The sequence below is a fragment of the Gossypium hirsutum genome, chromosome D02, assembly GCF_007990345.1.
Source record: "Gossypium hirsutum isolate 1008001.06 chromosome D02, Gossypium_hirsutum_v2.1, whole genome shotgun sequence".
NCBI lineage: Eukaryota > Viridiplantae > Streptophyta > Magnoliopsida > Malvales > Malvaceae > Gossypium > Gossypium hirsutum.
In genome coordinates, this window is record NC_053438.1 from 4,176,434 (window position 1) to 4,190,652 (window position 14,219).

General features: G+C 28.7%; 1 protein-coding gene across 3 annotated transcripts; it reads left to right on the forward strand.

Moving 5' to 3' along the window:
- Positions 1-7,833: 7,833 nt before the first annotated feature.
- On the forward strand, positions 7,834-14,162 carry LOC107927706 (mitogen-activated protein kinase 15-like). 3 transcript variants are annotated; one of them, XM_016858812.2, is made up of 11 exons: positions 7,834-8,433; positions 8,536-8,706; positions 9,622-10,030; positions 10,138-10,265; positions 10,379-10,438; positions 11,084-11,233; positions 11,327-11,482; positions 11,564-11,775; positions 12,440-12,541; positions 12,785-12,945; positions 13,627-14,162. In XM_016858812.2, exons 2-11 carry the CDS (start codon positions 8,683-8,685, stop codon positions 13,890-13,892), a joined length of 1,668 nt encoding a protein of 555 aa, XP_016714301.2. In that variant the 5' UTR covers positions 7,834-8,433; positions 8,536-8,682; the 3' UTR covers positions 13,893-14,162. The 3 variants fall into 3 exon arrangements, with proteins under 3 accessions (XP_016714301.2, XP_016714302.2, NP_001314205.1); XM_016858813.2 differs by having other exon boundaries at positions 13,630-14,162; NM_001327276.1 differs by lacking the exons at positions 7,834-8,433; positions 8,536-8,706 and having other exon boundaries at positions 9,599-10,030; positions 13,627-13,970.
- The last annotated feature ends 57 nt before the right edge of the window (positions 14,163-14,219 follow it).

Below are 14,219 nucleotides of genomic sequence, written 5' to 3' on the forward strand. Positions count from 1 at the left end.
TTATACATGGAATTTTGATTTGATCTAATTCTTATAAATTATTAACACAATTATTGATATAACATCATTTTAGGTTTATATATTGTATACATAAATAATTATATTTATCCAATATAAAAATAAATTAATGTATTTATTTATTTAAATGTGTACGATTAAATCAAAATTAAAGTTTCAAGTACACATTTGAATCACAATTAGAGTTTCACATATATAATTACACCAAATTAAAGGTCATGTATACAATTACACATTAAATCAAAGTTTCTGTATAATTTTGAGATTTATCCCTAAAATTTATTAAAAATATTCAATTTGATATAAACTTATAAAAAGAATCATAAAAACTTGAATTGAATCGGTTAGCCCGAAATCAACAAGCGCACTGGTTCGAAGAAAATTATTAGACCAGTTAACCTAAAACCAAGCGGTTGAATTGATTTTTTATCTTTTAATATTTGTTATCAAACCAAAATGTCATTATCCAACTATTAGCATATCGAAATGAAAATATTCTAACTAACGCTTTCAGAATCGGGCCGTTGTCGTACCGGTTAGGCAATCGGTTTGCCAAATCAACTGATCTGTAACATTAAAAATAGAAAATATTAAACATAAAAAAAATTTTCAACCATTCGATTTCCAAGTCAACTGGTCTAATAACTTTTTCTGGATCAATACCCTTGCAATTTTGGTCTAATAGGTCCAAACGAAGGATCCGGTCCAATTCAAAATTTTTATGATTTTTTTGTAATTTTTCTATGTTAATACTTTTTTTATAACTTTTATGACTTTTTTATATTTTTAATATGTTTTTATAAAATTTTAAATATTTTTTATTAATTTTATAAAATTAAATTAAATTTCATTAGAATTTTTATATTTTATAATATTTATAAATTTATATCTATTTTGATATTTTTAATTTTTTAATATTTAATAAATTTTCTGATTTTTTTTGTATTTTTGTAATTTTTTATAATTTTCTATATTTTTCATAATTTTTAAATATTTTTATGGAAAAATATTAAATTAAATCAGAAGTTGTCACATGTTATCATCTGATTGGTTTATCAATTTATTCTAATGGTCAGCATGGTCAATGACAAAAACCGTTAATGGAAAGGCTTAATTGATTATTCTAGTTAACGATGGGGCTCAATTGAGTACGAATTTAATATAGACTTAATTGCTTTTTTACATTTTTTAAAGACATATAAACCATTAAATAAAAAATTCCAAAAGGATTAAAATGTAATTTTATCATTGTATTGTATTATAATTTCATAACTTATTAAGGATTTTAAGTATAATTTTACCATCTTTAGTCTATCATCCGCACCATCCATGGACCATGGATAATTGGTTTATAGAATGAACGGTTCATCCATAAAGCTCGACTTTCTCTCTTTCTCCTCTCAGAAACCAAAGCAAGAACGAATTTTCATTTCCTTTAAACTCTTGGTAAATGGAAAATTTTCATTTATAACCCTTCCAAAAATTAATTATTCAATTTATGCTCTTTAACTTCTTAGTTAAATGAAAAATAAAATACATTTCTCTCAAAATGATTCAATTTAAATCTCTCACCATAAAGTCTTTAATGTCGACCCCAATAATCTGATTTCCTATATAAAATTTCTAACTTCACCTTGAAAATAATAATAGTAATAAATAAAGAGAAAGTTAACTGTTTTTGTGTGAAAGTTTTGGCAGATTATTTCCACAATACTACAAAGATAACTTTGATTTTTTCTCCCAATCAAATGGCATGTCAAAAATCATGGAATTTTCATTGCACTGATTGGGGGTATTCGTAGTGATTGAGGGGGCCGAAGACCAAGAATTGAATTATTTATCAGCCAAGTATTTTTCTTACGGCTAGATCTAATCTCCTGATCCGTGCGGAAAGGAAAAAGAATTTCACGTTCTTCCTTTCAATAAGGGAGGATTAGGAAAATCCTATTGATTGCAGCTTTCTCCGGACCTCTCGGAAAAGCATGAAAAAAAGGCTCGAATGATACGATCCCTCCATCACCCCAAAATGAATGGGGTGATCTCGTAGTTCTTGGTCTGTAAAGATACGTTATTAGGTGCTCCATTTTATTACTCATAAACTTTAAGCCTCAGATTTGGTCTGTTCTTCATATTTTTGGAATCCTAAGCGAAATAATAAATTGAAGTCTTTTTAAAAAAAATTATAAAATGTAATACAATAAAATAAAATGTTTTATTTTTTTGCTTGCAATGAAACGTCGATCAGGAGACTTAAAAAGTTAAAGAATTTTTTTCCTACGTAAAAATTGAAGAAAAAAAATCGGGCTCTTTCTAGCCCTAGGCTCTAGGCAATCGCATTTCCAGATTATCCCTAGGGTCGAGTCTGCCTCTAGTTTTACTATGGTTGGAGTCGATCATAATGTATCAAAGGGGTTTTTTCTACTCCTTATGCTTCAACAAGTCTACTTAATTAAACTCGAATAGCACAATTTCAAATTTATTTAAAATAAATTCAAAAAATTCTTTTTTTAATACAAATAGAATTTATTTATAATCAAGTTTTTTAAAATGAAAATTTTTGAAGAAATAATGTATTTACATTTAAATATTATAATTTATAATTTTTTTATTCTGGAATCGTATTTGAAATATGTCTTATCAAAATAATTTATCTTAAACCACATTTGCATTATATTTAAAGTGGAAATTAGACCCTTTCTAATATTATATCTTAAATATTCCTTATTTAAAACATTTTTTTCGAATATATTATTTAAAACATAATATCTAAATTATGTATTAAATTTTGGTTCTTTTAATCATCGATCATGTTATTTTCAAACATGAATCTCTACTTGTGCGGTTGTCACAGCTCACATTTCCCATAGGAAGGGAGGTAAGACCCCACGGTGTTTACGATGGCAAGTGGTGGACACGCTCGGTCACCGATCCAAGCATACACCGCTGCCTGTCATTTCTGGGTCCCACATGCGTAATTGCTGTAGCAAGGTGAAAGCGCGTGGACTTGGCTACCCTTTCTAATATTTTATTATTATTATTTCTTTCGATATGTAATATGTATGTGGTTCAATCTATTTCCATTTTATTTATTTATTTGGGTAATGTGTTTTTTTTTCCATATTCTCACTTTTGCTTATACGTTGCCCTTACTATAAAAGATAATTACATCTAATGCCATTTCAGTAACATTTTTATAGGTGAATGTAGCCGATAGGTCCCTGTATTATACGGACCTGATCAAATTAGCCGCACTACTATTAAATGGATTAATATAGTTTCTGTATTATTAAACAGATTCAAATAAAATTAAATTGGAATAGATTTAATATTTGTTGTATAAAAAATATCATTTATTGTTTAACCGAGTTAATTTTTTGAAGTTTTTATAGTTTTGTAAATAAAATCTTTTCTTTAGAATTTAACTGTAGTTGAAAAAAAAAATTTAAAATATTCTTATACAGAAAAAATTAATTCTATTACAAATGGTCTTATTTGATCTTTTTAATAGTATAGGAATTAAATTGATCTATTTAATAATCAAGGGGCTAATTTGATTCTTGAATAAACTCTGATTTTATACATAAAACTTTGATTTGATTCAACTTTCACAAAATCACTAATAACATTATCGAATTAACATCATTTTACGTTAATATGTTACGTACACAAACAATTATATTACTCCAATATGCAAAATAAATGTATATGTTCATTTCTTTGAATGTCTATAATTGAATCAAAATTGAGTATAATTGTACTAAATCAACGTTCATATATCAAATTACAAATTAGACCAAATTTCATGTATAAATTTAATATTTACCTCCAATTTAAATGTGCTATTTACTTTTAAAATTAATAAAACTTTTTTTTGTAAAACAATACTATTTTCACTATCATTTAACTAATTTGTTGTCCAATTTACTCGTGACGCTAACTCATTTAAATACTTAATATATAATATAGATTCGGACAAAATTATTTTATTATTTAAGTATTATTGAAAAGTAATGTATTTTTAAATATTCAGGGCCTAGAGGTACCCTCTCAGTGCTTGAAATTCATAGCGTATATGAATATAGTGTGCACATGACAATTTCCCCTAAAGTAACTCTATATGTTGTATGTTATGAGTTGAAACTACCATACTCTCTTGTTGTTTAGCACTTACGAATTTTGCCCTATTGATTATTCCTACTGATATCAATTTGAATTGTGGTTTTAAATATTTGCATATATCATATTTACTTTTTACCGATTCAGATAATATTTCAATTCGTATATTGCAAATTCGAATAATATTCGAATTTGTATATTAAAATTATTATTTGTTGCAGATTCAGAATGAGTAAATATATTTAAAAATTTATTACTCGAATTTATTTTTTTTATCTGGATAATGTATTCGAATTTGAGTATTCGATAGACCTAGAAATAATTAATTTTAAATTTTAACATATTCGAAAAATGATTAAAAATATAAATTTAAAAGTTTTGCGGATTCAATGAATAATAATATTTAATTTTGATAATAATACTCAAATATTTTATGAATAATAAACAAATTCAAATTTTTAAGTTAATTTAGGAATAATTCAAAAAATGCAAATAATTCAAAATTTTAACACAATGATGGTAGGGAAAAAAATTTATACCATGCTTTAATAATATTATTTAAATTTAATTAAAAATTAGGTAAAAATTAATAATTTTTAATGTTCTTTAACTTTTAAAATAATATGTAAGCCAAGCGGAGTTGGAACTTTAATAAAGGAATGAAAAAGAGTTGGATTTTTCTTTCTCATATTGAATATTTGTAGGTCCAATTAGAACAATTTTATTAATTTTTAAATAGTAAATAATAAATATAAAATATGGCCTATTGAGCCGGCTTAGACTCGGCTTTCCATAAAGGTTTTTTTTTATTTTTTTAGTCATAATTCAATTTAATTTATAAACAAATTTTCTAATGAGACCAAAATACAGTTTAACAAAATTTAAAATTAATTTTATTATTCCAAAAATAATAAAATATAAAAAAGATTATCTTCATTTAGAAAACGATGGTTAAAGCACTTATCGGACGGAAAAAATATTATTTGTTATTAAAATAAAATTACTTGAACCTGAATAGATGTACATAACTTTTAGACAGGTGTAATATAAAGAAAATAAGATAAAATTATTGGGACCGACCAATAAATAAAAATAAAAAAAGAAATGTTAGGGGTGGGAGAGGCATTGAGCTGTAACAGTGTTAGGCATTATATGCATAATCATATCGTTGAATTGCGTTCGGGAAAAAACACACCACGTGCTCTACTTTGGGACTTAGCCTCCCATTTCCATTTTAAAACACCACAATGACAGTTAATCCAATTAATTATCCTATTATTATAATCTTTGGATTTTTAGAATTATTTTGGATCCACATAGCAATAAAATATATAATTATAGGTGGTTAAATTAGTTAAATATGTCGAAATAAATATTAATTGGTAAAATAGGTTCGATTTTTTTGAGAATTTAAGGAAATAGATCGATTTTAAATAAAGTGCGTAAAAATGCACCCACTTGAATGCGCTTTCACACACTTTCTCTAAAAACGACTTAAACTTTTTTTAGCGCTAATTTAGCCGTTATAAGAATATAAAAAATAATACGAATATAATATATATTTAAAAATTATGTAATAGAATTAATAATATTTAAAATATTATATTTAAGTTTTACTTTGAGTTTTAGTTCGACTGACATGGACATTTTTGCCAATTTAGGAGGACGTGGGTTCGAGTATACAAAAGTGCATTATACTCTTATTTATGAGTTGCATAGGAGGGGCTATGAGTAGTTTTAGCTGTTGTTTCAAAAAAAATCAGATATAATCAGAACCTAAACAAAAATTATACTTTAATATAATATAATTGTATTGATATATTTATTGTAATGATTTGATTAAAAATTCAAAAACTATATATCAATACTTATTTAATTGAAAATATTAAAAATATTTTACATATTAGATTAATTATTAAAATATTAAAAATATCTTGATTATTTTACATATTAGATTAATTATTAAGATATTAAAAATATCTGTTACGAAAAACTACAACTTTGAGAATTATTTAATTATTGAATATTATTTAATTAATATTTCATACATTTAAAATATGTTATAGCAATATTCATTATTTAAAAAGATTAAAAATATTCATACTCTTGAAAAAGTATTATTTTTGTATTCAATATCTTAACTTTTAGGTCATAAAAAAGTTATTTTATTTCCATTGTATTAAAATTTTATTATATTAAAAATAATCGACTAATCCAATTAAAATATAAAAATATTAATATTATAACATTTACAATTGAAATATTTTGAGGGATTTTAAGTAGTATCTATACTATTATTAAATATTTAATTAATTCCGTGTAATCAAATACTAATTTAATTGAAAATATTAAAAATATTTTTCAAATAATAAATTTTATTATGAGGGGTTTTATGTTTTGAATAATTAATAAATAACTATTGGAGCAAACCAATTATTTTGACTATAAAATAAAGTGATTTAATTCTTATATATTTCTTAAAAAAATATTATACATTTAATTTTGAAGTGAATATATTGTATTGTAAAACATATTATTGAAGCTGATTGAGTTTTAATTCGATTGGCATGGACATTATTTCCAATGCAGAAGGACGTGAATTTTAGTGCGTTAAGCACATTATCGTTCTATTTATTGCTAGGTTATGCTCAAAAAGAGCATACATAAAATATATATTTTTTTTTAAACTTTCAAGATAACTATCAAGTTTACTTATTACTTTTTTTTTTCAAAATTAAATATATAAATATTAATTATTTCATTTTATTATAAAATTATTAACTTATGTACTAAAAAAAATTAAAATGACTAACTTAATTTTCATTAAAGACTTGCCAAATAAATTAACCTTAATATTTTAATAACAATAGAAGTGGATAAAGCTAAATCCAAATCTATAGAATGATATTTGGAATGTGAGTTAAACTAGGATTAAAGATCTAATCTTGATGAATTTATTTTTCATTCATCATTCAATTTTTGTCAAATAAAATAATTAAAAATATAATTTTTATAAAAAATATTTTTTTTCACATAATAGAACTCTTAATAAATAATTTAAGTTTTTAAAAAATATAAATAAAAAATGAAATTTTATACTTTCACTAATAAAACTAAAAATGATCATACGTTGTTTATTAGTATTTAAAAAATTAAATTAAATTAATAATAATTTAAATATGTTTGTGAAATTAAAAACTTCATCCTACCATTATAATTTTTAAAAGAAATTAATTAATTGAATAAAACAAATGAGCTATCCAATAGATAAACATTTACTTAAATAAATTAAATATAAAATTATGTTCAATTAAATGTAAATTAAATTTACTGATTGAGTTTTAATTTAATTAGCATGTTTATTATTACTAATAATAGATTATATAGATTCGAGTATGTTGAAACACATCATCTTCTTATTTATAAATTGTAGAGACGTTATAAATAAATAAAAAATAATATTTATCCGAATAATTTTTTAATTTAATGATAAAATATTTATATTATAATATAAGAGTTTAAGTTTAATCCCAATAAATTCGTACAAAAAAATTATGAGCATAAGGTTTAAGGTAAAAAAAATTATGAACAAAAGTAAATTGAAAATATTATCAAAGATAAGTGGCAAAAATGTCATTTAAGTATAAGAATGATTATGTTATACTTTTAAATCCCACGTTAAGTTGCTTTAATTATGTTATTTTCAATTTATATAATTCCAGTTGGGCCCTTCACTTTCTTATACACATCAAAAAAAAAAAAAGAAAGAAAGAAAGAAAGAAAGAAAAAGCCTTCAACTTGAAGCACAGCACTCTTTGATTTCCACTTCTTCTTTGATCTGTCCCTTTTAATTTTTCTTCTCTTTGATTTTGAGGTCTAAAAACATTGCCTCGAACCCAAACCCCCCCTTTTTTTTCCACTCCCAAAAAACAAAATAAGAAAAAAAATCCAAACTTTATCTATCTTCTATAATATTTATAAATTAATTATTTTTTTCTTGTTTTTATTGTGTTTTTATAGTGTTAATCGCCTGGTATAGATTCTTCTCCAAGTGACTCTCATTTTCTAGCTCAATTTGTTTTTTAGGCTCATCTGCCACAAAACCAACATCTTTTGGCCTTATAGTGTTTCTTGCCTTTGAAAAAAAAAAAACAATCAAAGATTTTTTTTCATTTTTTTCTTCTATGTTATTAGTTAAAAGTTGTTAACTTTATCCTCAAAATCTTGAAGTAGCTGAATATTGAGTGTTGTTTGAACTTGGAACTTTTGCTCTCAAGCTATTTCTTTGGGCGATTTTTGGTAAGGCTGTTTTGATTGTTGATCTTGATGCTTTTTTGGTTAATTTTTTCCCTTTTTTGAACTGTTCTGAAATCTGGGTATTTTTTTTTTGGTTTTTTCTAGGAATTTGGTCTTGGCATTACTTGACCTTTAATATTTTGTGATCTTTTGATTTGGGTTTTAACTGCAAAGTGAACTTGGTTTCTACTATTACTTTGGGGGCTTCCTGTTTGATGCCAATTGTTTTGTTTCCAAAGTTTTGATGCTAAGATGCAGCCTGATCAGAGAAGAAAGGTAACCTTTTTTTCTTTTTTCTTTTTACAGTTTCTATATTTAACTTCTATGTAAGATCTAAAGAAGTGAGATTTGATTTTCTTTTCTCTTTTTGAATAATATGTATTAATGGGAGCATACTATTTTGGGCTTGCTTGGATTATTAGTCAATGAATCTGTCTTTTTATGATCCTTGTAATTTCTGTATTTTAAGTTGTATTAAAGGGTTGACTTGATTGCAAATACAGCTCTGTATTTGGCTGAGATTCAAGGAACAGCTTGCCATGTTCCATCTTCTATGTCACAGCTCTTGTACACTGATCGTTGCTTTGCCTCTTTGTTTCATTTTGGATGTTATAGATAGCGTAGGATTACTGTTATTGTTTCTCATGTTGTAGCTGCCCTTATGGTGGTTGGCTACTTGGTTTAATGGCGTGGAGGTTGACTAACACTAGTGATATGTTATGATTTCTGATTTCCTTTTTTTTTTTATTTGCTTTTGATTTTTGTCAATCCTTGAAGTGTTGTTGTAGAAACTAAATTCCTTGCATGGGAATAATTTGTTTATCCTTGAAATAATACAAGTCCTTGTTGTGATTGATTCAGTTGTCTTCTATTGCATGTATTTTTTACTCACTTGTGATAAAGTTTATGTACTTTATTACATAAAGTTTATGTACTTTCATTACATAAAGCTTATGTACTTTATTACAAGGGATCTTTTACCATACGGCCTTAAAATTGATTGTCAAATGTCTAGATATGTGGAATATGACTCTAAATTGAGTTAGCAATCATGTTTATCTGTTTTAGTCCCGCTGTGTTGGCATAGGACGGTATTGATCCTTTGTCTTTTTATGTAAAACATGCTATTTATATGATGTAAACCTTGAATGTAACATTGATAATACTATATGCTTTGCCTTCACCATGCAGTCAGCTGCGGATGTAGATTTTTTCACTGAATATGGTGAGGGAAGCAGGTATAGAATAGAGGAAGTAATTGGAAAAGGAAGCTATGGTGTTGTTTGTTCAGCGTATGACACTCATACTGGAGAAAAGGTTGCTATTAAGAAAATCAATGATATATTTGAACATGTATCTGACGCCACCCGAATCCTCAGAGAGATTAAACTTCTCAGGCTCCTACGTCATCCAGACATTGTTGAGATCAAGCACATATTGTTCCCTCCTTCAAGAAGGGAATTTAAAGATATATATGTGGTATTTGAACTTATGGAATCTGATTTACACCAGGTTATCAAAGCAAATGATGATTTGACCCCAGAACACTACCAGTTTTTTCTTTATCAGCTTCTTCGGGGCCTGAAATACATTCACACAGGTTATTCAATGTAGAAAACATTTTGAAGAAGCACATATATTGAAGCTATTTCAAGTTCTTTTTGGTTGCTTCTGGTATCCTTGTTTTAAATGTTTTTGTTCTTGCAGCTAATGTTTTTCATCGGGATCTAAAGCCGAAAAATATCTTAGCCAATGCTGATTGCAAACTGAAGATCTGTGATTTTGGGCTTGCAAGAGTAGCTTTTAATGACACCCCCACTGCAATATTCTGGACGGTTGGTTCTTTTCACATGATGCTGCATTCAGGAAGTAGTTATACATACAAATTGCAGCAGTAGAAGCTTGTTTCTTGGTTTTGAATTAAATATTTTCCCTGCTTTCTGTTCAGGACTATGTTGCAACAAGATGGTACAGGGCTCCGGAATTGTGTGGATCCTTTTTCTCCAAGGTGCTAACATAATTGGTGTATTTTATTTTATTGAAAGTAGCTTGCTCTTTTCTCCCTTCTCTTGTTGATTGATGTGAGGGATTGTTTTCATCTTCTAAATGGGTGCTAACTTTCCTATCCCTCCACTTCACAAAATGGTCTCCAAAGTGAGGGGGAAAAAGATCCTGTTTTGCATAGTGCTCATGCATGGATTTAAGGTTTAATACCGTTTTTAGAGGAGCATTTCTCAAGTTAGTACCTCATGCAGTTGGCAGGAAAGCACATTATAGATAAATCCAAGATGCACATATTTCATTATATTCTGTTGATCTTACCAAAGGCAACTTAAACCAAAGACACATATGAAGTCTTTCCAGTGAATACATTGAGCGTGTTATGTTTGTTTCTCATGGAAGCACAATTTGGCATTCTAACCACTTACTTTAGCTGAAGCCATGGTTTTTATGCTATTATGCTTTGTCCAACATGCTATAGTTGGTCTTTGTAGATGCTCTGGCATAGGGATTCTTTATTTTCTTTTTTCTTTCTTCAAGAACATTTCTAGCATCTATTACCCTTAAATGGTGTTTTTTGCTCTTCAAATGTGTCTGTGAACCTTTATGTCTATATTCACTTCTTCTTTTTTTCTCTCTCTTCTTCTTTCAGTATACCCCAGCAATAGATATATGGAGCATTGGGTGCATCTTTGCTGAACTTCTAACAGGGAAACCTCTGTTTCCTGGAAAAAATGTTGTCCATCAATTGGATCTGATGACTGATCTTTTGGGAACACCATCTGCTGAAGCCATTGCTAGGGTATATTAGCATCCATCTACATTTATTTACGTTGTTTTATTTTAAGCCAAAGCCATTCAGTTCTTTGCTAAGATATGTATATTATCTGATCAGGTGCGTAATGAGAAAGCTCGGAGATACTTGAGCAGCATGCGAAAGAAAAAGCCAATTCCTCTCTCCCACAAGTTCCCTAATGCAGATCCTCTTGCTGTTCTTTTGTTAGAAAGGATGCTTGCTTTTGAACCCAAGGATCGACCTAGTGCTGAAGAGGTATATGTTTGTTGCTGTATGTCTACTTTTTTAGAATGTATGGTCTGCTTCTAATATGGATATTTTGTTCCTTGCTGACAGGCCCTAGCTGATCCATATTTCAAGGGGTTGGCCAAAGTTGAAAGGGAGCCTTCCGCACAACCAGTTACCAAGATGGAATTTGAGTTTGAGAGACGTAGGATTACAAAGGAAGATGTTAGGGAGCTCATATACCGTGAAATTCTTGAGTATCATCCTAAAATGTTGAAAGAGTATCTGGAAGGATCAGAGCCAACTGGCTTCATGTATCCAAGGTAATGTTCTAAACTAACTACTTTTTTGTTATCTTTGACTATGTATGTCATCATCATATCAAACAATTCTTTGTGTTTTGGGATCTATCCTTGATATTTTTTCCAACCAGCCTTCATTTATTTGTTCTACTATGAATGCGGTCTTTCCGTGTTCTTTAGTGTTAAAGAGATTTCTGTTGCATGGTTATCTGTAAGAGAGAACTTTAGCCATTATATGCATGAAATTATGAAAGAAGATTTCTGTTGGGAAGAAGCTATATGTTTATGCCATTCCAGTTTGGAATCAATGGACTTTTGCCTTGACATTAGGTGCTCATCTATGTTAGTTTGATGAACTTTCCTTCAAATCGAACATAGCCATTATATGCATGAAAAGAATCCAAAACCTCCATTGATGTAATCTGATTCCACTTGTTTGGATGAAGCTGTCAGTATGCCATCCTTACTCTGGAATCAATAGGTTCCTCTAAAATACCTACTTTTACAGATATTCCTTTATATTTAGGCTGTTCTTGGAAGTTGAAATCAGATTTTAACTAAGCTCCGCTATTTTGTTTTGCTGCTATGTTGTTTTAATGTGTCTTGTTCTGAAGATTTGTTGTTTTACAATTCTGAATCTCCTAATTGAATAGGCTGTAACTTGTATGTGTGTTTCTGATTGCAGTGCGGTTGACCATTTCAAGAAGCAGTTTGCCTTCCTTGAGGAGCACTATGGAAATGGTACGACTGCAGCTCCACTTGAGAGACAACATGCATCTTTGCCAAGGTACTGTTTTCAATTAATTTGCCTGCTGGTGGGCAATGTCCTGTGTTGCATCCCAGTTGCTACAATTCTGCATTTTTACCAATATAATTCTATTAAATGAACACCCATCAAAACCAATCTATCCAAAACTTTTTAGTCCCTTAACCTTTGTAATCTTCATAGGAAGCAAAATAAACATTTTCACACCATTATCCACCTTGTATATTTTTATACTGACCAGTTCCCTGTTGAAAATGTGTGCAGGCCATGTGTGTTATATTCAGATAATTCAGTACAAAACTCAACAGATGTGACAGATAACTTATCTAAATGTTCCATCAAGGAAACTGAGAAACCCCAAACAGAGAGAAGCTTTCCAATCCCTATGTCAAGGCTTCCCCCTCAAGTTCCTCAAAGCATCCAAGGTATGAATGTTTTTCTCAATCAGTATAGATTGGTCTTATCGCTCCCCAAATTTATTCACTTTTTTTTCTCTTGGTTTATATCTCTTCCTCGATATCTATTGCTATGCATGCATCTCACTGATATCGGTAAATGGTTATAATAACTGTCTTGCTTCTGATTTTAGAAGCCATATTATCTTTATTTCATCTAAATCTCTGGATGGAAATAGCCCCTACACTAACTTTTTGCAGTAACATAGCAAAGTAATATGAATGAATTATTTGATTTAATTTTGTACTTGTGGTTGTGTTCGAGATGATAATGTGTTCAGAATTTGATGTTCATGGGGGATTTTCTTTTTGAGTGGCAAGTTTAAGATGGTGACTTCGAGGTCCATAAACCGGGGTTATCAACATGCTATATGTAGCTGAAATTTTATTTCTCCAGTTTCATCGGTATTTAATAAAATGCATAAACCAATAACCAGCTTGAAATTTCTACAGAAATACAATCGTTACAATGTAGACATGTTACACATTTTAAGGCATACGTTTGTTTGTTATGCAAGTTTCAGTAGCATGGATTAAATTTACTAGATGGAGAGAGCAAATATCCTACTATTTTATTTAAACTGCTCATCTCTTTACTGTTCCATCTTCTAAACACCACCAACTCATACTAACTTATTATAATGAATACAGCAGGTGCTGCCAGACCTGGGAAAGTAGTTGGATCAGTATTGCGATACAACAATTGTGGGGCAGTAGCCGCAGGTGAGGCTCTTGAACAGCGAAGAATGGCTCGGAATCCTTCAGTTCCAACTCAGTATACTGCCACAAATTGTTCATATCCACGGAGAAATCCTGTCTGTAAAGATGATGAAGAAAATGAATTGCAGCCAAAACCCCAGTACATGGCTAGGAAAGTTGCTGCTGCCCAAGGTGGATCAAGAAGTCAGTGGTATTGACCTAATATCAACTACAAATGGCCAACAAAAAAGGCCGGTGAGGATTTACTCCCAAATTGCTCTTCCTACTGCTGGTTGAGGAAAGCTCAGACAAGTTACAAGTGAAGCTATGCATTGTAATTTATAGCACTAATTTCAAAGAGATGAAACTGTGCCTTCTTATCCTTCATAAGATATGTGAAAGTTAGAGACTTGAGGAAAAGGCAAAAGTGAACTCTGTAACTTATGAAGTTGGTTCTCTACTTTATTTATTCTTTATTAACACCCTTATCCCTCCGACTTGGCTTTCTGTTTTTTATATGATGTTCTGGTTGTATTATTATCTAA